The sequence below is a fragment of the Hermetia illucens genome, chromosome 1, assembly GCF_905115235.1.
Source record: "Hermetia illucens chromosome 1, iHerIll2.2.curated.20191125, whole genome shotgun sequence".
Lineage (NCBI taxonomy): Eukaryota > Metazoa > Arthropoda > Insecta > Diptera > Stratiomyidae > Hermetia > Hermetia illucens.
This window is the reverse complement of record NC_051849.1, coordinates 91033172-91056813: the sequence shown is the minus strand read 5'-3', so window position 1 is coordinate 91056813 and position 23642 is coordinate 91033172. Positions and strand designations below refer to the sequence as shown.

Sequence of the window (23642 nt, the reverse complement as noted above, 5' to 3'; positions counted from 1 at the left end):
TTTTGCATTTAAATTTATTTCAAAGTACTGCGGCAACATTGGAACTATATTCTCTCCAACGCAATTGGAATCAATATTAGTATTGAAGCGGAGTCCACCTAAACCCTCATCGTATATTGGTAGTTTTTTTCGGAAACCAAAATAGCATCACTTTTTCACTTGGACACCTCTAAAAGATGAACTTACAATCAGCATAATTGAAAATTAATGTTCGCCGGTTTGTGTACCACGACATATCACAGGTAGTGTTATCATATCTGAAAGATAAGATAGATGCATTTAAAAGCCTTGGGGTACGTGTTTCTTCAAGTTTTTTCCATAATGTCCTGAATTACATGCACATTTCCAAGATAGAAATTTCAAAGGATCGTAGTAAACATTTACAAAGGCACGGAAATACTGCGCTACAAATATTTTGTTAGCAATTAGGCCATCAGATGTGAAGGGACAGACCATCACCTAAAGAGGTTGATTGTTAACTTGATTTTCAAATATATTTGATCTGATGAGGTTGAGTCAAAGACTTTTCGCAGAATGCGATATGGATGTCTACTCGCCTTTATCAGAACAAAGTAATACATACATACATGCTTTAAAAAAATTACTTTCAGAGCAACAAGTGGTCCCAAAAGAATTATTATTATTTTCAGAATTGAGTCATCCTTTTCCCTCTTTATTAAATAATATGCGGTATAATGTGAAAACTATGTCAAATATAGTTCAGCATTCATATTGAATCAGTAGTGTTAGTCATCATTACATTCAGATTTGTATTTTTATCGTTTTGCAATTCAATTGCTATTGCAGTCTACGTCCCAAAAACTGTTCATTGAATTCAAGAATTTGCGAGATATCCCTAAGGCGAATTAAACAGTTTTTGCTAACGGATTTGGTTAATATTTCCATTTGCTTGTTTAGGAGTACTTTAAAAAGTTTTAGTGGACATGTTTTTTCTGTGTGAAAACTTCATTGTTCATAATGTGATGCGTTAATACTACCTGAAAAACAGTCTCGTTGAAAGTAATTATAATTGTTGGTACGACAATCTAATTGAATCTGGGGTCTGAAACGTGTTAGACCGCGTCAACAATGGAATGGTACACTGCAGGACTAAAGTACACTGTAGGAGGCAATGTGGTCAGCATTGCGTCCCGCGATTATTACACTGATTCAATGTAGATACTCATTCACAGCTGAGCATACTGGTATCCAGCATCCCGTCGCGTGTCGATACAAATCCCTCTACCACCAATGAGATTTGAACCGCGACTTTCTGCTACGGAAGCCAAGCGACCTAACCACTGGACCATTCCTTTATCATCTAATTGGAAGTTGTCCTGAGGAGTTTTGAGAGTGTGCCCGTTTTTAATAAAAGGAAGCAATCGACGTCTCGTTACGATTTATTTTTCTATGACCATTTTCCTATGTCCAATGTCGGTCTATCGAAATCTTCGTCTTCACTTTTTTGGTAGAGTTGCGAGGACTTATTCATCCTTTGATTTCTAAACTGATCAATGTATAACCCATGTCGTCAATTATGTCTTCCCATCTATTTTGCGTCTTTTCAAGTTGTGTGCCTTCTATCTTGCCTCTGAATAATCTTTCGGGAATGCTTCGCCTTCCGGCCCGGTTTTTTCTCCTGGTCGTACCATAATTGTCTGAATCACAGTTTTGCAGCTTGTCGGTTTTGCTTTCCTGTCTACAATTTTATTTTTTAATCTTGAAAATGAGAGATAATATGTTTCGTAAGCAATCATGATCCTTTTGTTGACCTCCTGCATTTTATTATGGCCCTATTTAATTGTCGAACTTAAATATGCGAAATTGTCCACTTGCTAAGAGTTGAAATCGTTCAATAAGACATTTTGTCCAATCAGCTTCTTTTACTGGTTTGTATCATAGGCTCAGTCTTATCCTTGTTTATTTTTATTCTGAACCCTTTCTCCTACTCGTCATCTTTGCCAGGGTTCCTCGGTGCCAAGATATATATTATCCGCATAGGCCACTATTTTGGGTGATCTATACTGCAATGTTGTTTTCAAGTCTACTGGCAATTTCCGGTTGAAGTAGTTCAATGCGGTGTTGAATAATGTTTGAGCTAGACTAACGCATTGCTTCCGGAATCTGTTCCAAAACGTCCTCTGATTCTGCAGCTTTGCTTCAGTGGTCGATTGACGCTGGCTCAGTATAGTATATCTATTTGAAGTCCATGGAAATTTGAAAAATTTTCCAACCATTTTCCATTTTCCCTAGTTACCGCCAGCTATCTTTCTGATGAAAGGCTCCTGTTTTCTTCTCTTTGTAACTTTTTTTTGTAAGTTCATCCTAGCAGTGTTATCTTATTTTATATTTTGCATTGCATAGAGGACGGTATCGCGCATAATACTGGTAAATTTCATGGAAATTTGGCTATTAGTATCAAAGTTATATCAGTTCAAACTTATCAGTTGCACGCGAATTCCCTGCATCTTAAGCTGTGCAAATAAGATATCTACTTCTCCCCAGCCCTTTTTAAGGTTTACTGTCTGTTCGGCCGTCTGTCTGTCACAATCATGTCCTCAGAAACGACTGTACCCTACCCTATCCCTACTGATACGAAATTTGGTGGAAAGGTGGGAACTGTGGATACTCTTGCATATAGTGAGTAACATCGTTCTAATACGTAAAGGAGGGGTGCTATGTTTTTTTTTTTCACCGAATATAGCCATTTTGAGTTTCAAATCAAAGGTTTCGACTAGTTTTTTTCGAAGCAGATATTAGTTTTTACCACTGGTTGCAAAGGGGAGAAGTTCAGGGCCCGAAAAGAATTAATTATTTCAAGGAGCCATTCTCAGGAACTGCCCCACCTGAAAATCAGAAAAATTATGGTGTTCCGTGCACATGGTATCTAGGCTTCAAAATGTTGTCATGATTTCTGCTCAAATAATAATTTAATAGTATATTATTATATTTTGAAAATTTACTGCTTTCATTTTTAGATTTGTGCAGTGAGGTAGACTTTAATAGGAAGCATTATACTCGAATGGTTGGGTGAAATCCTACTATTAACAAAGTTAGAACAGTTCTCGTGAGAAGTATCCTACGAAATAAAATGTCAGTACCATATCAAATTGACTATCGAGTATATTCAACGCATATACCTAAATTATGAGGTATATATAGGTGGAACCATTGTGACCAAACATTCTTAGATAAAAAAACAGCAAAACCCATACATGAAGCGTTTAGCTTCTGGTTAAAATATTTCGGTTCGACAACCAGAATGCCTGCTTTCTCGAACTTGGGAGAAAATTTCAGTAAGTGTAGTGGTAGAAAATACGAATCTGGCGTCGGATTATCATTGACGGCTGTCACAAGCCCCGGCTTGTAATCTGGAAGCAGTTAAGCACCTTAACTGCAAAATTCCGGATCAGGTTAATACGCATCACAATTGTATAGTACTATGTACGCAACAAAGACTTCCGATATAGAGGAGAAGAATGTTGCCTAAGGATGACATTGTGATCACAATGGGTTATCTGATTGTCATGGCGGACTCTGACAATCTCTTGGTTACCATAACAGCAATGGTGGAAAGTTTTGAATTTCTGAAACATTCATCACCTCGTCATCTGTGGCAGTCTGCTTAAATAGAGGGGTCTGCCAAAAGTCAGTTCGTTTTCGATTGATCGGTAACGAACATCTATTCAAATCGACCAAATCGCTATGAATAGTAGTCTTTTTCGAATATGCGTAAGAAAGAGATGGTGACATCGGCTTCGTAATGGACCATCTTCTGATGGTCGTTTACCTTCGTTTGAATGTCGGTACTGCATCTACTCACAGGAGAGAAGAGCGTCGGTCCTCCAAATACTATACAGGCCATCTCCGCAATCTTCTTGCTACCAAGGCGTCGTAAACTTTAAACAACCCGCCCGAGAATACTGCCTGCCATTAAAAATACCTTTGTCTCTGGAGTTGTCGGGCAAGTTTCAGAAGGACTTTACAAGACCTGCCTGATTGCGGAAATGTGGAGGCGGATCGATAGACGTAAAGGCCTGAGGGCTTCCTTGCTAACTGCGAGCGGAGTTTCATTGATAAGGGAGCAAAAATTGATGAAAATAGCATTTCTCCATCGTATACTACCTCATGAAAGCCTGGTTCCGCGAGGGTCATTAACGACAAGGTCTTCATTCACGACGATGAGTAGCTGAGTGTATGGAGCACTTTATCACGATAGTTATTTGTTGTTGAGCGCCTTGCCAGGAATTGACAGAGATGAAGCGTAGGGGATCTCAAGTAAGGGTTTATGAGAACCATATATAAAGTAAATTTGCTCATAAAATTTCTACTCGAATCTTGCTCTGGAAAATTTTTAATCCACGGCGCCTAATGGTGATAGTTATTCTAAACCAAGCAAAGTAAGACTGAATGAAAACAATGAAAAATAAGTTTGACTACTCGGCGTTATTCTCGCCAAAATTTGATTTTGACCAAAGATGGTTGAAGCAACTCTTACCTATTGTTAATTTCAGTCCGTGACACCTAGCGATTTTTTTATTTGATTGTTGATAGTTCAAAAGACTACATATATTAAAAATTTATTTTCATAAAAAATGTGTACTGTGCAACTACAAAGATTATAAGATGTGGAATCCAGACAGCTTCACTCTGCGATAATAGCGCAATTTTCTTATTTTCGACGAAATGTCGATTTAAAATCAAGCAGTCAACTCCAACTCCGCCATAAAAGCATATATTTGTAAGGGCTTTTGATTATTAGTAATTAGGGAAAATACGTTAAATTAAACATACCAGTCGGTTAAATTAAAAAAAAAAGTGCTACTATTGTCGCCGAGCATATATAAAAGCTTCTTTTACATATGTTATATTACTCTAAACATTTTCACTCACTCTCGCCCCATCGGCATTCTTTGTAATTGAAAACAAACTTTTTTTGAAGCTAATAAGCGCTGGCACCTGTTTTTTACACCAAAACATGGTTTTCTGATTTTTTCAGATAGCTCCAGACACGGGACAACCTACGATACCATCATCTTCCTCCGACCTAGACACCCCTACTAATGTGAAGAAGCTGAAACATAAAAAGACGTCACCATATATGAAGCTAAAGTCTAGTCCAAAACGCGAACATAAAAATAAGCGTTCTTCAGATCACTCAAAGCAAAGTGAACCTCACTCACCGGATAGTTCTTCCTTGCCACCCCTTACCCCCGAGACTCCCACCAGTAGAGCCGATGGCGGCGAAAATGGATCTGAAATCGATGATGAAATAAAAGAGGTCACGGTTCCTCAACGGGAAACTTCAATGCAGGAGTATTCCATTTTAGAGAAATGCATAAAACAATATGAAATATTCTTTGAAGTTTACCTCACACGACACGTCTTGCAAATCAACTTACCACAATTTATAAGTTCATGCTCAATAACAGTAAGTCGGGTGTCAGACAGCTCAAGTCCCGATGAACTTAACAATATTTTTGAAAATGAAGCCGTGTATGAAAACGGCTGTATTGAGCGATTGAGAGAAATTGACAAACTTTTCGATACGTTAAAAATAAATTTAGTGAGTAGAACAGCACAATTACATTCGCTGCTGAACAAATCCATCGTGGCGGAATCAACTAGTGATCTAAGTGACCTGGAGTTTAAGGATTGTGTGTCGAGCACTGAACGATTGGACTCATGTGAACCGAGAATCAGACAATTCGACGATTCAGTTGAAAAGGCAGTTGGGAAGTTAATGTCATTAAAGTTAAATGAACAAGCGAGAAATTGCATAAAGCTCGCATCCAACTTGTTGGTGGAAATGTCGACATTCCCTAACTACAATCAGAATCTAGTTCTGCATCACGGAGGTAGGTTTTGTCTCTCTATTTTGTCGAATTTTTATTTGAATAGTCCTCAATCAATTTTATATAAGAAAACCTGAAATGAAGTATATTCATTGTTTGCAATCACCCCCAAGAACTTGTACTAATTCAAAATGACTACCCCCCTTTTCCTAGATTTGGACATTCCTAGTTGGCTAAAAGTATTGACTCTCGTCTCTTGTTACACGCGCAACGATAAAGAACTGCAACTCGCTTCAATATCCACGCTTTTCGATCTGATTAGGTAAACTCTTGTTTATTTCCCTTTCACTATGTACGGAATTACAAACAAAAATGTTTATTTTTCAGTTTGCTAAAGTCTCAACTTGAGCACAGTACCAGCCCAGGCGTCACTTTTGTTGTTATGCTGCCGTTGCTGAAATTTGGACACGTTAGTTATATTGAACACAAAACTCGGATTTTCCAACTTATTTGTTCAGTTCTTTGGGACTACTTGGGCGATCCCACTTTGGATCCAATGCAGACGAGCTCACTTCTTTACCAACTCCATAATTGTCTCGAAAGTGGACTAGTCGAAACAGTGATTGGAAATAGGATGTCAAATGCTCACAAACAATTTTGTGATGATGATCTTGTTAGTTACTATTCTGAAAATAACACAGGTGGTCTTAAAAGGCGTCTACCTAGTTACAAATTAGAGCGACTGGGTGACATTCGCGTTATGTGTACAGAACCTACAACAATCGCGTGTAACGTCCAGCTAAGTGAAACCGAATCTAAGAGCTTCAAGAAGTTCGAGCTACTCTGGCATTTAGGTCGTGACAAGCAGTTTTCCAAAGGTTTCGAAAAAACGTTGCTTAGAGTACTAGATATTCTGTCCTTGCCGTATTATATATCTGTCCGGACCTTTGTTACAAAATGGTTGCAGGAGTCATTACTTAGGGGAGATTTAGATCGAGTACTCAAACCTTTAAATAAAATCCTCTTATCATCAAACACAAAGCGAATAGGTGTTGTTCACGCTCATCTTATTCGGAAAGATATGGATGAAAGTCAATCAGATACAGCGCTTAGCCGCGATATAGATGATGAAATGGATACTATCAGCGATCGAGATGTTTACGCAATCAGCTCAGAATTCGGAACTGTAAAGTATCATATGGACACGACCCATAATAAGAAACGCAGTCCAATTCGATCGCTTCAGAAGAAGTTTTTCGGAGTAACTTTGGGAAACAAAAACAAAACCTCCAATTTCGTAAGTGATAAAACGGCTTCACTTACCGAAAGCGACAGCAACATTGGACTCATAATAAACCCTTTGGATTTGTCATCTGACGTGGAAGCGGGCGATTCGGAGCTAGGGTCACTTAGTAGTAGTGCTCCAAATAAAATCGAAAGTACACAGCCAACAATGGAGGACAGTGAGAAAGGTATACATTATAGAGTATAATCGTTGGTGATATATATTTTGATGATTGTTTGTTTAGACCGACATGAAGACACGGCTCAGCATGAATTTTGTTCATCATGTGATTCAGATCAAAGTTCGACAGAAACTGAATCTGAAAGGCGGGAAAATAGCATTGAAAAGGAAATAATATCAACTTCAAATGATATCAAACGGTTTGTTGGAGATTGCGAACGTGTGTCTGAGGTATTATCTGAGCATGATCGAACGAAAAACCGAAAGACATACCACGTAAGTTGCAACCTTTGGTTCTTTCTAATGTATCTCAGTTGAAAAACAACATTCCTTGTAACTGCTGACTTTAATATTTTTTTTTGGTCTACAGCTAAATCGGGCATCTAACGGAACTACTGACAAACAGGAGCTCTCATCTTTAGAAGGTAATGGAAGTCTAGCATCAACTCAAACGTTTGAGGAATCACACCCTGCGGATGAATACTTTAGTTCTTCGTCCAGCACAGAAACTGTTGAGCATTTTGTTAGCGACTTAATAGAGCAGGCGGCTGAGAAATGTGATAAAAAGTTAAAATCGAAAAGTCCGCTCCCAGCGAAAATCAAGAATGTATTGAAGGAAACGAAGAAAAGTAAGAAGTCAAATGACAAAAAGCGTAGTAGTTGCATTTCAAAGGCTTCGACAGATAGCAACGGCAGTGTGATAACTTTAGATAGAAGTCTCAACGAAGGAATTGGAATTTCAGATTCTAATTATTCGAATAGCGAGAATGAAAGCGAAGTGTTTGATGAGAAACCTAAAACTGAGGAGAATATCTCGAACAAAGAAGAGCTGGATGCGAGGAAGAAATCTCTGAGCTTATTGGATAAAGAGGCATTGGAGAAGAGTAAGCAAAATGTTGAGATACTAAGACAAAATGTATCGATGGATGGGAATGGCAAAAAATATCTGAAACGAAAAATATCCGAGGAAAGGAAACGTCATTATGACAAGGTAAAACTCAGCCTTAAAAATTAGTTATATTTTATATTATGATATTGAGATGTTCTAATTTAAACTATTTCATTTTAATTCAATTACAGTTACATCCATTCCATACACACATGCTTTTATACTTCGATGTGTATGACACAAAACAAACTTTATATGCATTCCAAACATTACGCAATATAATCGCTTGCGACACGAGGACATTCTTATGCCTCTCTATTACTACGTCAATTCCAAATGACACATTGAAGCATCTACTCATTCGACACCGCAAAAGCATTTTTGGCAAAGGATTCTCCGGGAGCATTTTGAATACCGAATTCAGTCAAAATTACCGGGGTTGCATGTATCTGGAAGCGTTAGTTACGATTTGCCTATATTACGCTCGTAGCTTCTTCCAAAAGAATTCCAATGAAATGAATAAACTGCCAAACTCTGCAGATATTGAAGGGAACTGTAAAGTGCAATTAGCCAGTATTGAACTCCTCACTCTCATTTGTATTGAACTTATTGAAATTGTTCGCGGAATGGGGAAGGGCTTAGCTTGTTACATTGCAGATTTAATGGCTAAGTGCAAAATGCAAAAAATTATCTTGCATTGTGTTAATTCATCGGTTCTTGCATTTTCGCCAACGAAAAGTCAAACATTAACAGAACAAATCCTCGCATTTAATAGTCCGGGGGATGAAAATCTGCATGCGGAAACGTTGCAGGTCGAATTGTTGCGATTGCTTATGGCTGTGATTAAACTAGAGTACGAAGTAAAATTATTGAAAAGCGATGAAAGTACCGCAGGAAAGAGTGGCGCAGATGGAAATGTGCCAGCAGCAAATACGAATTCGAATTCCCCCACGCGCCTGACAAGTGGAGTCATCAATGTGAAGTATTTACCTAACAGTTTGATAAGTCAACAGCCGATGTTCTTGGCGGCAGTATTAAGTGCATTGCAGGTAAGTGTACAGTTTTAATTTATTATATATTTATGAATTTTTGGGAGAAAAAAGAACTACGGCTTCTTGAAAATTATTGTACCTAATTTAAGTTTCAAATTCCAAAGAAATTTCTGACAGCAACTTAACGTATTACTTTATGATGGACATTCTGTAAGCGTTTGCAGCTATCACTGAAGCATATTTTTTGCCACTGTTCCAATACAATCATATATTCGATAACATATGACGTCCAACTAGAATCCATCACCTCTGATGGTATGCACAGTCATTCAACTGACAGGCAAAGAACAAGCAAGCAATAAGCGCTAAATTTATTTTCACAATTCCTTGTTTTTCGTGTGTTCTTCATCAATGATGAAACATCCCCTTCTCAATGACAGCACAATGTGGGCCGTAATAAAAAATAATTCACCAATGTAATAAACAGAGAAAAAAAATGTTTACAAATGAAGTCAATTGAAATTTCTCATCCGCATGAAACAATTTAAGAGGTAGGAAAAGAATCTGCCGCGTATTGAGTCTAATGCTAGTCCAATTTCACGAAATCTTTATAACATTTATGTTTACGTATTTCATATATCTCCTATGAATTCTTTAGGATTGTTGCATCAACTTAATTTGAATGTGTGAGAAATTGAGACATTCTGCAACGCGTGAAAGAGGAAATGACTGTTGTTGTCCCGAAAAAAAGGAGTCATGTTTTTACAGTATTTGGAGGACTATTGCATATTCCTAAGAACTTATATCTTGAAAGCTGCACCTTGCCAAAGCTGATGAACAACCTAAAAATCAAAAACCCAAGTGGCGGTTAGGTAACCTTTTCAATATGATCAATCTTTCCAAGCTAGGTGTTAGCCGATGCGTTAACGGATGAAATCTAATTTCGGCACACACGCCAAATCGAGGTTTTTTTCTGCTTCTGCAATCTTTCTTCCGTTCGATAGCGGAGTCGACTCATCTAAATCGGGTTGCCTACTACTATTCTTAACTGTAGGTTTCTTCTAAGCGAAGTCGAGTCATATCAAGCCATTCCTGTTTGGGTCTACTATTGGGTCATTTCTCAGCGATTTGGATGTGCAAGCCAATCTTAGCTAGTAAGTTCTCGTCGTCGCGGATTGCCTACGTAATCATAACGTCGTGACGGACATGAACCAGCACTTAGAACTATAGGGGGTGACAGGACGAAGGACACTGTGATACATTTTGAGTTTGAGACAGCCGCTGATGCGAAGCCGACTGCGAAGTACGCCAGGTGTGGAACGCCACTTCGTCCAAGTTATGCTGATACGTGAAGCAATTTAATATTTGTGCTTATCTGTGCTCTAATTATCGCACTTTCAGGACAGAGGTCCTTCTTCGAAATATTAACAACCATCCCACTCCATTCACATCTCAGATTCCCAGGGATTACTAATGAGTGGAAGCAGTATTCAGCAGGGACTGTATATTTGCATGATAGGGTGGCTTGTCGTGTCATTTACAAGAGACAGAACTTCATTGACTGTTATACGTCTCATCGTGAATGAGAATCCTACCGCCAGCTCTCTTCACGAGATCGTCGAAAAATGTATCAACAATCACTTGCAAGCTCTCCCATGATGCAGTATCCAATAGCGTAATCGTTTTTATTTGAGACAGCTTTTGTTCACCTGACGAACACAATGGTGGAATACCTTTTGTCAAGCCGTATACTGGTAGGGCAAAGGAGTTCCAGCGCAGCGGATTGACCTTTGTTCGGAGCCATCAACAGAGTTCTCAGCTCCCTACCTTGATCGATTCGCCTACACCTCTCTCCAGTCAGTCAGGTATTGTAATGACCATCAGAAATAGTCCCTTTCGAGGCCGATGTTAGCACAAATGCTACTGCTGACGGTGATACGGTGCACCTGGTAAGATGTTTATTGCTGGTCAGTCCAAACTTAACTGACTTTGTGGCAGCTCCTGTACTCGAACAGTGTACCACCGATGACGAAGCAATAAAAGTTACAGAATTCTACAAACTTTCATCGTGATGTTAAGGTGCATTGATTTTGCGGAGACTGTTAGAAAGTGGTGGCGTCTAATAAGAATATTGTGGCTTTGCATCTTACTATTTCCACTATAAAAAGGGGAAGTGTGACACCGGTTTAGTATGTGTAAGTTTCGGCAAAATTCACGATACTTTCGCCATCCCTTTACACTCATTTCTTCGGTTGTCGTTTAAATTTTCGATAATATGACGATTGAAGTCACCGAAAATGATGGTATAGCCAGGTTTATATGTGAAGTAGTTACCGAGGCTATTCATTATCAATATTTTATGTTTCCATACACAAACTGTTCAGAGAATTTGTCCGCACTATAAAATGTGCAAGACCGTCGGTTTCGGTAGCATTGGTCTTCGAAAAGCTATGAGAGTGTGCTTGTATGGTGGGGGAATGTATCAGCCCTTAGGTATTTAGACATTAGTGTACTAGACGCCACGACCAACGGAATATACTAGATTCGCTTATGTATCAAAGATTCATCGGTAATGGATGCGATGCTACTCTCTGTAACTAGAGTACCAAACATTTTATGTTTTACAATCAGATTGTAATAAGCACTGACTGGGAAAGGAACAACTGCCTCCCAAAATATCGATATATGCGTAACTACACCGGATTTGTTTCTATTAAAAAACACTTGTTTTTCTTTATAATGTATATAAGTTCAGATTGCCACATGAAGCCTGATTGCCCATGTCGAAGCAAAGACCATTTGCATAGCTCATAGGCTGTGTGTTAATTTTTGCCACTAAATATTTGTTCTAAAATAGTTTCTTATCTAGAATAACTGCCAGATATTTCACTTCTTCGGAAAGTTGAAAGTTTTGTGTGAAACAAAATCTTATTAAAAGCGGTTTACTGTCTGTCTGTCCTTCTGTCTGTCCATCACACGTATTTTTCTCGGAGACAGTTGTAGCGATTCACACCAAATTTAGTGGAAAGGTGGGAACTGTGAACGCTCACGCATACAATGAGTTACACAACTCTACATTGAATTTAATGGGGGAGGGGGTCCCCATAAATGAAAAAGGGGGTGTAATTTTTTTTCCATCAAATATGTGAGGCATCAAATCAATGGTCTCGATTTGTACTTTCCGAAGCCAGTCTTAGTTTTGACATTTGTTGGAAAGGTGAGGAGTGCGGGGGGTCGAAAGTTATCGTTTTTTAACGGATCCATCCTCAGAAACTACCCAACCTAAAAATTTGAAAAAAATCAATCGGCTGCCACTATATAGCGCCTAGGCTCCGAAATACACTTCATATTGATATCTGTTCAAATAAAGTTAATAATAGTATATCACTATAATTTTTAGTAATTGGCTTCAAAACACTCCTTAAGTTCATCCCAGCACCACGAACCATCACATAGAGCATAACCCTACCAGGTTTGGCATTCAAGACTAATATTCTTCAAGGCTTTGAATGCCAATATTACCTGAATGTGGATATTCTCACATAATATATACATATATTACGTGCTACGTACTAATGGGACAAATGCACACTCAAATGTCTTTATAAAAGAAATACACAATACCTTTCATACCTGAAGCGTCTTATTTCCGGTTTCCCGACTTGTTAAATAATACATTATGAGGGTACCCTGTCCTAAAACTTCGAAGACGATTGACGTAAATACTGCGGACATGCTAAGTATGTGAAAAAGGCAAAAGATGGCATTTTCCCATCAATACCAGCGGATTTTGTAGAATAGTTAAGTTGTTGGCTAGCCTTTCCAGGGATTCTTGAGGAGATTTAAAGTACATTGCTAGAAAGTCATGTCGACACATAGTCATGTCTATGGATCAATTTCGCGTAAATGTATTTAACCCTCTTTCCCCTCTCTCTATCGGTTATCGATTGTATTTCAAATAATGTTCTATGTAACTTTTTCGCCCAACCCAATGTGTCAATTGGAGCTTACTGCTTCCTACTATTCCAGTCTTCAATTTCTTCACACCAAGTCCGTATTGTCCAGATAGCGATCATCGCATATCTCAAATCTTCTCTCATGATGATGATAAGTCAATGGCGCAAAAATCGGTGCCCGGACTAGGCCTGTCTTATTAAGGAAACTCCAGACATCCCGGATTTGCGCCGAGCTCCACCAATTCGATAACCCTAAAAGCGTTCTGGGGTACTGGCCTACACCATTGACATTCGATGACCCTGTGGTGAGCCGAATAGTTTTTGTAAACTGCAATTATCTCTGTTGGATGCCAACAACCGTGTGCGGATTTCGTCATCATAGCTGATATCAGTTGTGACTTTCAAACCTAGATAGGAAAAGTTATCAATGATTTCAAAGTTTTATTCTCTTCTCTTTATTGGTTTCTGTTGACCAGTACTATTTGATGTCATTTTTGTGAATCAAAATCTTATTAGAATCGATTTGACGTCTGTCAGTCCGTCGGTCTGTCTGTCGCAATCGATTTATTCGAAGACGGTTAAGCCGATTGTCACGAAATTTGGTGAGAACATGTTGTCTGTGAATCCCTTTACATATAGCAGGTGGTGCCATTTTATGTTTAGTTTAAGCGGGGTATCTGGATTAGAACTTTTCGAAACTGGTCCCATATTTGATATTGCGTAGAACGTAGGGGAATGAGGCAAATCTAGGCCTCAAAGCACATCTCGATCCGATATCCGCACAAATGAAATTAATAATTAGTATATTGCTATATTTTAGAAACCTAGTTGGAAACCTCGCTTAAATTCATGCTAGAAGTGCAGTGTGGCGGTGATATAAGAAATAACAAAGTTTAAAGGAAATCCAACTATTATTAAGAAAGTTGTAGAAGGTAAAACTTTTACATTTGATCTTTATTTCGTGCATTCTAAAACGTGTATGACGTCATCATAACAAATCAATGCCTAATTCAGATAGATATATTTTGTACATTGAATAAGCGGTATTCAATATATGTACTGTATATGTCATATGTACGTGTTTGTGCACAAAGTAAATCGGAAATATGCGTACGATCAATTTATATACGTACATGTACAAGTATAGTTTCCGATAATAGGTAATGTTTGTTTGTTTAGGGTGAGCATAATATTTACGTCTGTAATATATTGTAGTTTAAAAAAATATGAAGGAATATTTTGGGTTTTGAACAAAACCCCTTTAGACCTGAAGCACCAGTTTTCAGTATTCTGACTTGTTTCCTTTTTGGTGTTGACATTGCTACTATGCGTTCCGTTTTGTCTTCATTTATGTGCAGGCCAAGACCTCGCGTGGTCTTGGCGATCTGGATGAAGCCAGATTATACATCTTTGGTTAACCTTTCCATATTGTCAATATCATAAGCATAGACCAGTAATTGGGTGGCCTTAAAGGGAATGGTGCCTTTCGCATTATCATCAGCCTCGCAGATCACTTTTTCCAGGGCCAGGTTAAAAAGAATGCATGATCCCCTTGTCTTGAACCATTGTTGATTGTGAAAAGTATCTAGAGTGATTCTGTCGCATTTATCTAGCCTCACACATTGGTCAGATTCAGCCTAGTCAGTTTTATGTATTTAGTTGGGATACCGAATTCTCTCATGGGCATATAGAGTTTTGCACTGGGGAAGCTATCATTGGCGGCCTTGAAGTCAAGGGAGGATTGCTTTAACTGATGGCGGCCATATTCCAATAGTTTTTCATCAATTTTCGCACTGGAGTGAAGCCAATTATGATCTGGTTATATGGGTTTATTCGGCATAACGTGATAGCTCTATAATTGCTGCACTGCATGCTGTCCGCCTTTTTATGTATGGGACAATTGATACCCGGTTGCCAGGCATCGGGCATTGATTTGCTGTCCTAAACCTTGGCCATAAGTTGATGAACCGGTGCTTGGTGGTGGTTGCATTCGTTCGTCGCATTGAATTGCCGCGACCTCCAACTGGTCGATATTTTCGTGGTTCAGTATTTTAACACAATACTCTACATTTCACTCTCATATGCCGATACAGTCGGAAATTAGATTTCCCTCTTTGACTCGGTAGGATGAGCATCGAAATGTACATATATGGCTTCATTCTACTGAGTTGTTGGTGAAACTTCCGCGCTTGTCGCAGTTGCTCCCCGTATCTCTTGAGTCCAAAGACCTGTTGGTTGTCCCTGGCTCCGTTTTTCTGCCTGTGAAGTCACTTTTCCGTCCGACAGTGTTTCATGGTAGGTCTCTGGGCGCGCCTGCGTCTTTTGAAAGGCTTGCATTAGGCGGTATGCACGATTCTTCCATTTCGTTGCTAGCTTGCATGTATCGTCGAACCAGTCGTTTCGACTTTTTTTGCGTTCACACCAACGATAACTTTCTTCAGGTGGTTGTGAAGACTATTTATCGATGCTTTTTTTCCAGAACATCTATTAGGTGCGGCTATTGTGGCATCCATTTCCTCCTTATATGTTTTACAAAAGGTTTTGCTATAGATGCCTTCTGTAATTGATTTTCAGGGGGTTAGAGGTGGGGTTGTTATTCGTACCCGAAGCGCCCATGCCAACGAGATACTGATCTGAGTTTATATTGCTGCCCCTATATGTGGCGTGGGCTATTTGGTTGAAAGTGGTCGGGTCAGGCCCCATGGCCTCATGTTTGTTCATGTGACCCCTTCCGCGCAAATCAGGTATTTCAACCAACCATTTCATGTGACATTACTAATTTAATAATTTACAGTCGCTATCATTGTTTTTTCTATGTAAGCTGTGGGAGCCAAGCTATCGCCTGAATAGGGCTCCGTCTTTACTTGGCTGTTAAAATTTCTAAGTATAATTTTGATATCATACCTTTGGCAGACTTCGAAGGTTCCTTCCACTGGTAGAAGGTATCCTTCTTCTGCTCTGTAGTCTCCTTTGTAGAGGTGTGGAAGTTAATATATGGTTACCATTTACCTTTGGTAGGGTATAGCGCATCGACTACTCCCACGCGTCATCGTGCGCAGTCCGCTGAAATGCGCTTCAACTTCTTCCAGAACTTCTCGAAAATCATAGGCCTCTTCTCTATTGTTCTGCGTCAAGTACTCCTGGAGTGACCTACTCGTCGGAAATCTTGGGAGAATCGATACCACTGTATGGTGGAGTCTTAATATATGGCCTATGCACTGCAACTGCCGCCTTCTGATCAATTCGTCAACGGGTAACTGACCTGTGCCTCGACCAAGTTCTTTGTTTGAAATAATATCAGGCATCTCGTTAACACGTCGCAGACAAGTGTTGGAAGCTTGGAGCTCCTGTGTAGCAGTGGTAATCACTTTCTATGTGCTATCCCAAAATCGTTAGCATAGAATAGTCACAATTAGATGTTGTTAGGATAACTGCATTTTTAAATTATTCGCAGCGATCAATAGAGCCTTCAATCCTTTTCGTTCGTTGATCCGGTTACATGTTTGCACAGTCAGTCAGATTTTTTGATGCCTTTTGGACGTGGCGACAGCCTACGTATCCTCCGGGAAAAGTTACTGAGGGTATCTAACTTCACATTGGCAAAATAACCCTCCTACTGTCGACCGACAACTGGAACAAATAAGCGGTTGTTGTTGGACATGGGGGATCGCAACTCTCCAACCCCAAAAGACAACTACTAAATCAGTTTAAACCCAACTGACTTTATGGCAAGGGGGGGGGGATTAATACTATAAAATACATAAATAAATATTTACACTATTCATCAGCAACCAATTCTGCTGCTCTGGAGACAAATCTGAAAACATATCCATAAGAATTTATCATAGTTCATTCCATTGGCTCCATACAATTTTTGAATTTGTGATGAACGATCGACAACGAAATGAATTTGAATGGACCGTCATAGAGGCAGATTTTAAAATGGTTCTCAAAGAATGTGTATTGCCAACAGGGCATTTTCTGTTGTTGATTTGCTCTTGTTCTGCCAAATTGCCGTTAAGAACCACAATTTTGAGCCGTATTATCATTTTTACAGTAGTTTCCTCTGTTATTTTTCTGTCACTGTATTTTTCTTAATTACGTATTGGAAGCAATGTTTTTCTTGCTTCTAATGAGGCAACGCCACTGGTCACCATCATATGTTCGGGCAAGGTATTTTTAGAGTCCAGCTTAGCATTCAATTCACACATTACGGTCACAATGTCACCTTTAGAAGCTCCTGAACTGCATGTAATTGCTCATAGAAAACATCTTTCTCCATTATATCGGAAATCTCCGTTTTTAGCACTGTAGACCAGAATCTTGCAGTTAAGACCCTGTGAGGAACCCGATCCCAAGTAGCCGTCAGAAACATTCCGACATCGGATTCGGATCTGCTACCACTTGGCTTTCAAGGGTGCAAAAGCACAGTGTCGTTAGACAGAGAGGAGTACTCTCTCAAGTTCCACTATTTCACTCCGCCTAGACCCAGAATGTAAAGCGAACATTCAGGGGACTCTTGATACTTTTAGCCGCCTTCTCATTTTTGGGGGTGAGACTAGACACCTTTCTTCGCAGTTTTTCATTAGGAAAGAACTCCCAGCGATCAATATGTGCAGGTGAAGATAGGGTTTGGTAGTGGAGCTGTTGGTGTTGGTTGAACAGGCGTTTCTTAGGTTTTACGCTCGATCGTATCAATCAACGTTTTCATCCTGAGACCTATTTATAAAATTTTTGAATCTGGCAGTGCATACGGCCCCTACTAAGCTTTTGGAAAGATGTCCAAGATATAGCGATGTTGAGAGAGGTTACTGAAAGCTAGCAAATGGAAGTATTCAAGTAATCAAGGAAAACATCGAGCAGATACCCTAAACCGTAATCAATTGTATTGGAAGTCAAACAATTGCCACTTAAGAGATTAAGGTCATCCATGCTTTTTAAGGTTTTGTGTGAAACAAAACCTTATTAGAATCGAGACGGTGTCTGTCTGTCCGTCTGTCCGTCTGTCTGTCTGTCTGTCTGTCTGTCTGTCTGTCTGTCTGTCTGTCACACCCGATTTATTCGGAAACGGCTGGACCGATTGTCACGAAAATTGGTGAGAGTATGTAATCTGGTGATCCCTTTACATGCAGTAAGTGGCGCCATCTTGTGTTAAGTTTAAGGGGGGGCTCCCCATACATGTGAATGTAGGGTGCAAATTTTTTTTTCACAGAATGTAGCCATGTAGGGTATCAAATGAAAGGTCTCAATTAGTACTTTTCGAACCTGGTTCAATATTTGATATTAGATGAAACATAGGGGAGTGAGGGTTCAAAATATGACCGACAAAGAGTGTAACAGGTCTCGTTCTCAGAACCTATCCAACCGAAAAATCTGAAAAAAATCAAAATGGTGCATCTCTACGAAATCTAGGCCTCAAAATATATCCGGTTCCGATATATACACAAATAAAGTTAATAATAGTATATTTCCACATTTTAGAAATTTACCCGGCACCCCCCCTTATGTTCATCCCAGAAGTACAAAATCTGGCATGCCTGTAACGAAGAATATAATGCACAGTTTGGTCAAGTTTGAAGAAAATCCAACAATTATTAACAAAGTTATAGGGGGTGAAACTTTACAATTTTTCGTGAATTTCGTGCACTCTACAGCCTGCATGACGTCATCATGACATATCAATTCGTCAGTACCACAACGAAATGAGTTCTTATGAATTGGGTCCCAGAGAATTATTTTGTTTTAGTTTTTTAGTTATTTGTCAGCCAGACATGTGTGTATGTAGGTATATAATATATGCGTGCTAATGAACTTTGCGGGTAGTGCCTAATTCAAATAGATATAAGAAGTAAATCGGAAATATGGGTACGATCCATTTATATACGTGCATATATGTGTACAGTATTCGGTAATAGGCAGTTTGTTTGTTTAGGGTGAGCGTGATATCTATGGCTGCAATATGTACGTATTTCTCGTAGTTTGGAAAAATATGAAGGATTATGTTGGATTTGTAGCTATACGGACAGAAAAATGTGCGTTGAAGTTTCTTCCATAAGATGAACACAAAACCTTTATACCCGAAGCGCGAGCTTCCGGTATTCCGACTTGTTTGAATATATAATGGATAACAGTCGTTTGCGGTTCATCTCAACTACCAATTACACCGACTTGAAGTTTCGTTGGACGATGTGAATAATACTATTTAGAGACATTTGTTCGTCGTTATAGAATATTTCTTGCGAGAAACGTGAAACCGTAGTTGTCATGGGATCATCATTTCAGTGATTTATATATACAAATGCATTAAAATAGAAACGGTCTGCTATCATTTACAGTGATGCTGCTCATCTTTTCCTTATTGAGAGGGGCAGCAACATGATTACTTGCTCCAAAATTTTGCTCACCACTTTAATCTTTGGATGATGAATTTTTCATTAATTTTTCGACATTTCATTTTCCAGGCCGATCATTTACGCCATCTACATCGTAACTGGACGGATTTAGTAACATCATCTCTTAATTGCTTCAGCTTTGGCAGCTTAGCCAATATAGTTATAAGTGTAGTTCATCAATTGTGCAATAATATCGATAAAATATCTGGACTTACCCTGAAGCAACAATGTAATTTTCCACCTGACTATGTAGTCTCATTGCTAGAATCAATCACAACCTTGTGTCATTATTGTCTTCTGGATAATACGCAGCAAACCACGCTCTCACATTTATTCAGTCAAGCTTACCCTCAAACAAGTGCCTCAGTACAAAGTTCAAATACCGGACAACTGCTGAACAACATTGTACATTCGTTTTTATCATCTCAATCATCGACGGAAAGTCAAACGAAAAATCCACAACAACTCGCCGCCAGGAATGCCGTTTTAAGTCATCTAGCAAGAATAGTTGCTAGCGTAGCGGCAATTTGGGATAGTGACTTAGGTCAAGTTAGACAGGTGAAACAGCAACTTATGGAGTTCCTCAGTCCAATTTCTCTACATCATGGTGCAAACTTCCTAGCAGCAGTCTCTGTCACATGGCAAGAACGCGGAGATATTTACCGTAGAGAACAAGAACGGAAACAAAATGAACGAAAAAATTCTTCGTCAGACCAAAATGTGAAAAACTACCTCCCACACGCTAGCACAGAACAGCTGAGTCTCGTGAAATTGGTATCGAGCATCCGAGTAATGCCGATGGACTCGTTTGTACAAACTTTGCATCAGGTCGTCAAGTCGCCACCTCCAATTCATCACCCGCCGGCGGGATTAAGTGTGGAGGTCAGTGCACTGGAATTGTTTTATTTCTACATGAAAAGTGCCCCAGCGCCCCAGTTAGCCGATTCGTGGAGTCCGTTGTTGACCCTGTTACGAGATGGTATCAGTCTGCCGCCACCCGCACAATTCGTCCTATTAATGTTACTCAACGAATTTGTGCAGCGGTGTCCTCAAATGCCATTCCAAGACAAGAAGGACCTAAAGGATTTACATGATGTGACGTCTCGTCTCGTGGAAGCGTTGTCAAATGTGGCCGGTGCTTGCTTAGAACAAACTACTTGGTTACGAAGGAATCTAGCCGTTAAAGAGGATATTTCACCTGCAACCCCCGACGGAAGTGTACGCGATCTAACAGGAAATCAACAGTATTGCGTGCAAGCACAATCGGTAAATTATATTAATCTACCAAACCGCTTAGACGGGGAGCAATTAATTGTATTCATTTGAAAACATATCCTTTCGACACTATTTTAGATGCTAGCGGCGGTATTAGCAAACCTTTTGGACGTCGCGTATGGTTCTCAAGAGAAGGACAAGGTCGTGACTATAATCACCACGTTGATGTACAACATTACGCCTTACTTGAAGAATCATACTATTCGCAACATTCCCTCATTTTATGCTTGTTCAAACCTGCTGGCCAGTTTGAGTGGTTATCAGGTAAAATGAAATTTATCTTGGGTTGCAAGTTAATATACATAAATGCCATTTATTCAGTACACGCGGAAAGCATGGCGGAAAGATGTCTTGGATTTGCTCTTGGATCCCTCCTTCTTTCAAATGGACATTTCTTGCTTGCCATTTTGGAAGCAAATCTTGGATAGTTTAATGACCTATGACAATACCACATTTAGAGAATTGATGAGTCGAATTTCATTGGCTCAAACAGGCAGTTTGAACATCTTCGCATCACGGGAGCAGGAGTATGAACAACGCGCTATGCTTTTGAAGCGACTAGCTTTTGTTATATTCTGTAGTGAATTGGATCAATACCATAAGTACATGCCCGAGATTTTAGGTAATGAAGTAAATTTTTCATGTTAAATTTCTCAGTTTTTGTTAATTTTCTTCTAATTCTCCAGAACAACTTGCTAACAGCCTCCGCTTGCCGTCAGTAGTTCCATCAGTGCAGGCTGCAGTTTTTCTGTTTTTCCGTGTTCTTTTGTTGAGAATGTCGCCTGACCACGTTACGTCATTGTGGCCAATTATAATTGCTGAAATGGTTCAAGTTTTCCTAGCAATCGAAGAAGAGCTTAAAACAGAATCGGATGAATTGAGGTAAGTGTTTTGCAGCGTGTGTAATTTGTGGGAGATTGGAAGCTAATCGATTGTCTTTATTCCTAACACACATCCCAAAGGAATTCTGGCAGGTTAGGCATTGATCGCCATAGATTTTTTTGGTTTGAATCTTTAGAATTTGCACAAATAATTGGATAGTCGAAATTCACTTAAGCAAATTTTTCTTTCAAGTTCAATTTCGTAATTCTCAAAATGTTTTCTGTTTATTGATTCGAAAAGATGATTTTATACATTTCTTTATCTAGTCAATTACGTCTCTCTGGTATCGATGTGTCATGGTCAGTGAACACAGGAAATGGAATCTCCTCATTGAATCATCTGGCTTGTTGGCGAAACGTGCAGCTAGAAGCCTCGAAGTTGCTGGAGCTGGGATGCGTGTTGCCTGCAACAAATTTGCCACACTTTCAAATGTACAGGTGGGCGTTTGTTGGCACCGAATTCGATGCACCCGAAGAAAAGATAGTTACTAATGGTCATATGGAAGAAGTCCAGTTGTACAGTTGTTCGGGCTACGTGCCACATGTTCGGCGAATTGCTCGGTTGATGGATTTGAAATACGCTGTTCACTCGCCGGTAAGATTAAATAGTGTTAAATTAAAAATGGCACGGTTAATTTCTGCTGATGCTTCAAACTCATCAATATTTTCAATTATAAGGAGAAATAATCCCCTAATTGTCTCTTCTTCATTTTTCCTACAGAAATCAGAGAACAAGAAGGGCACACACCTTGTGCTCACCTGCCAACAAATAACTAGTTTGCAAGATCTGTACGGTTTCTTCTCAACGCTCAGTGTCATGTCGGCTAGTCCTATGAACTTTGCCGACTGTGATAAAGAGGTGGCGAATTGCTTAGCAGAAATTGAAAGCGTCTTAGCCAGCGATTTTCTAGAGAAAATGACCTCAACTTCAAGATGAAAGTCGGCAATCGGAGGAACCAACACCACGAAGTGCTCATCGGCACTATCTACATCGTCCTCGGCCCCTTATTATGTGTGATTTTAAGGTACGCGTGCACTCGAATTCACCTCACATCTCAACACATTACGAATTCTTGTACAATTTAACCGATATCTCTAAGTAAGTGGAAATCACAACTCGAGAAACGGAAGTAGTATTTTCTGTGCAATTTCTTTGAATACATCAAATATTTCGTAATTTTCAATTTCTGAATGGTCACGTGTCAGCAGAAGCGAATTTTGTGCATTTTGGAGAAAATTCTAAATAAAATGTAGTTAGACCGAATTTTTCAATTGACTTGTTCTTTTTTCTCACGAATTAGCTCATGATATTCCTTTATCGCATTGTTCTAGTTTTAGTTTGATCTTGCTTTGTATTATGTTTTCGAGAACGTACCAATTGAGCGTTGTATGTACATAAATGTATCGGAATTAGAGAAGTGACAAATATTTTTTGTTATATGATGTAAATTTACCGTAGAGAAATATTTATATGTTATGTTAAATGAAAATGTTTTTTTTTCTTTTTCAAAGAATAATTTTTAGGTTAGCGTTAATAAACAAATAATGCATACTAAACTGTCGGTGTTTATTTTCCTTTTTGTCAATGCAATCAAATGTTATCCATGCCTGCGACGGACGACGGATGGATTTATCAGTTACAACTTTCAACTATGGTACTAGAACACGAGTTGATTTTTGGAATGTATGCAGCCATGTCAAGGACCCCATCAATGCTCGCTTTCTCCAACCAGAACAAGAGCCCCAGCGTTTTAAGTTCTCCCTCTCCCTCTTGTAACATTGTGCTATTATAGTGTCTAAAGTCAGGTACACCTTTATTACTTAGAGGCTGCTCCGGACCAGGCACGGATGCACAGACACAGAGGAGAAGGACGCTTTCCGCTAGCAATCGAATGTAGTCCAGTTGGGTTTCAACTGATCAGCAATATATGGGAAGTCAATCTGATCTGACATGATCAGCAGTTTACTTAGGAGTTGTCTTCTGGATGTGCCTAACA

At 39.2% G+C, this 23642-nt stretch overlaps 1 protein-coding gene across 3 annotated transcripts in view; it reads left to right on the top strand.

Annotated features, from left to right (window-relative positions):
* The window catches only part of LOC119647034 (protein dopey-1 homolog), a 106006-nt gene extending 82804 nt beyond the window's left edge, over positions 1-23202 (top strand). For 2 of the 3 annotated variants that reach the window (XM_038047779.1, XM_038047776.1), the window contains exons 7-19: positions 5000-5858; positions 6009-6117; positions 6183-7267; positions 7325-7536; positions 7631-8251; positions 8341-9198; positions 19559-20755; positions 20843-21028; positions 21086-21386; positions 21451-21646; positions 21727-21738; positions 21913-22240; positions 22367-23202. In XM_038047779.1, coding sequence (XP_037903707.1) covers positions 5000-5858; positions 6009-6117; positions 6183-7267; positions 7325-7536; positions 7631-8251; positions 8341-9198; positions 19559-20755; positions 20843-21028; positions 21086-21386; positions 21451-21646; positions 21727-21738; positions 21913-22240; positions 22367-22582 — 6180 coding nt within the window. In that variant the 3' untranslated portion in view covers positions 22583-23202. The remainder of the gene's footprint in view (positions 1-4999; positions 5859-6008; positions 6118-6182; positions 7268-7324; positions 7537-7630; positions 8252-8340; positions 9199-19558; positions 20756-20842; positions 21029-21085; positions 21387-21450; positions 21647-21726; positions 21739-21912; positions 22241-22366) is intronic. The other variant, XM_038047777.1, reaches the window with a different exon arrangement.
* The last annotated feature ends 440 nt before the right edge of the window (positions 23203-23642 follow it).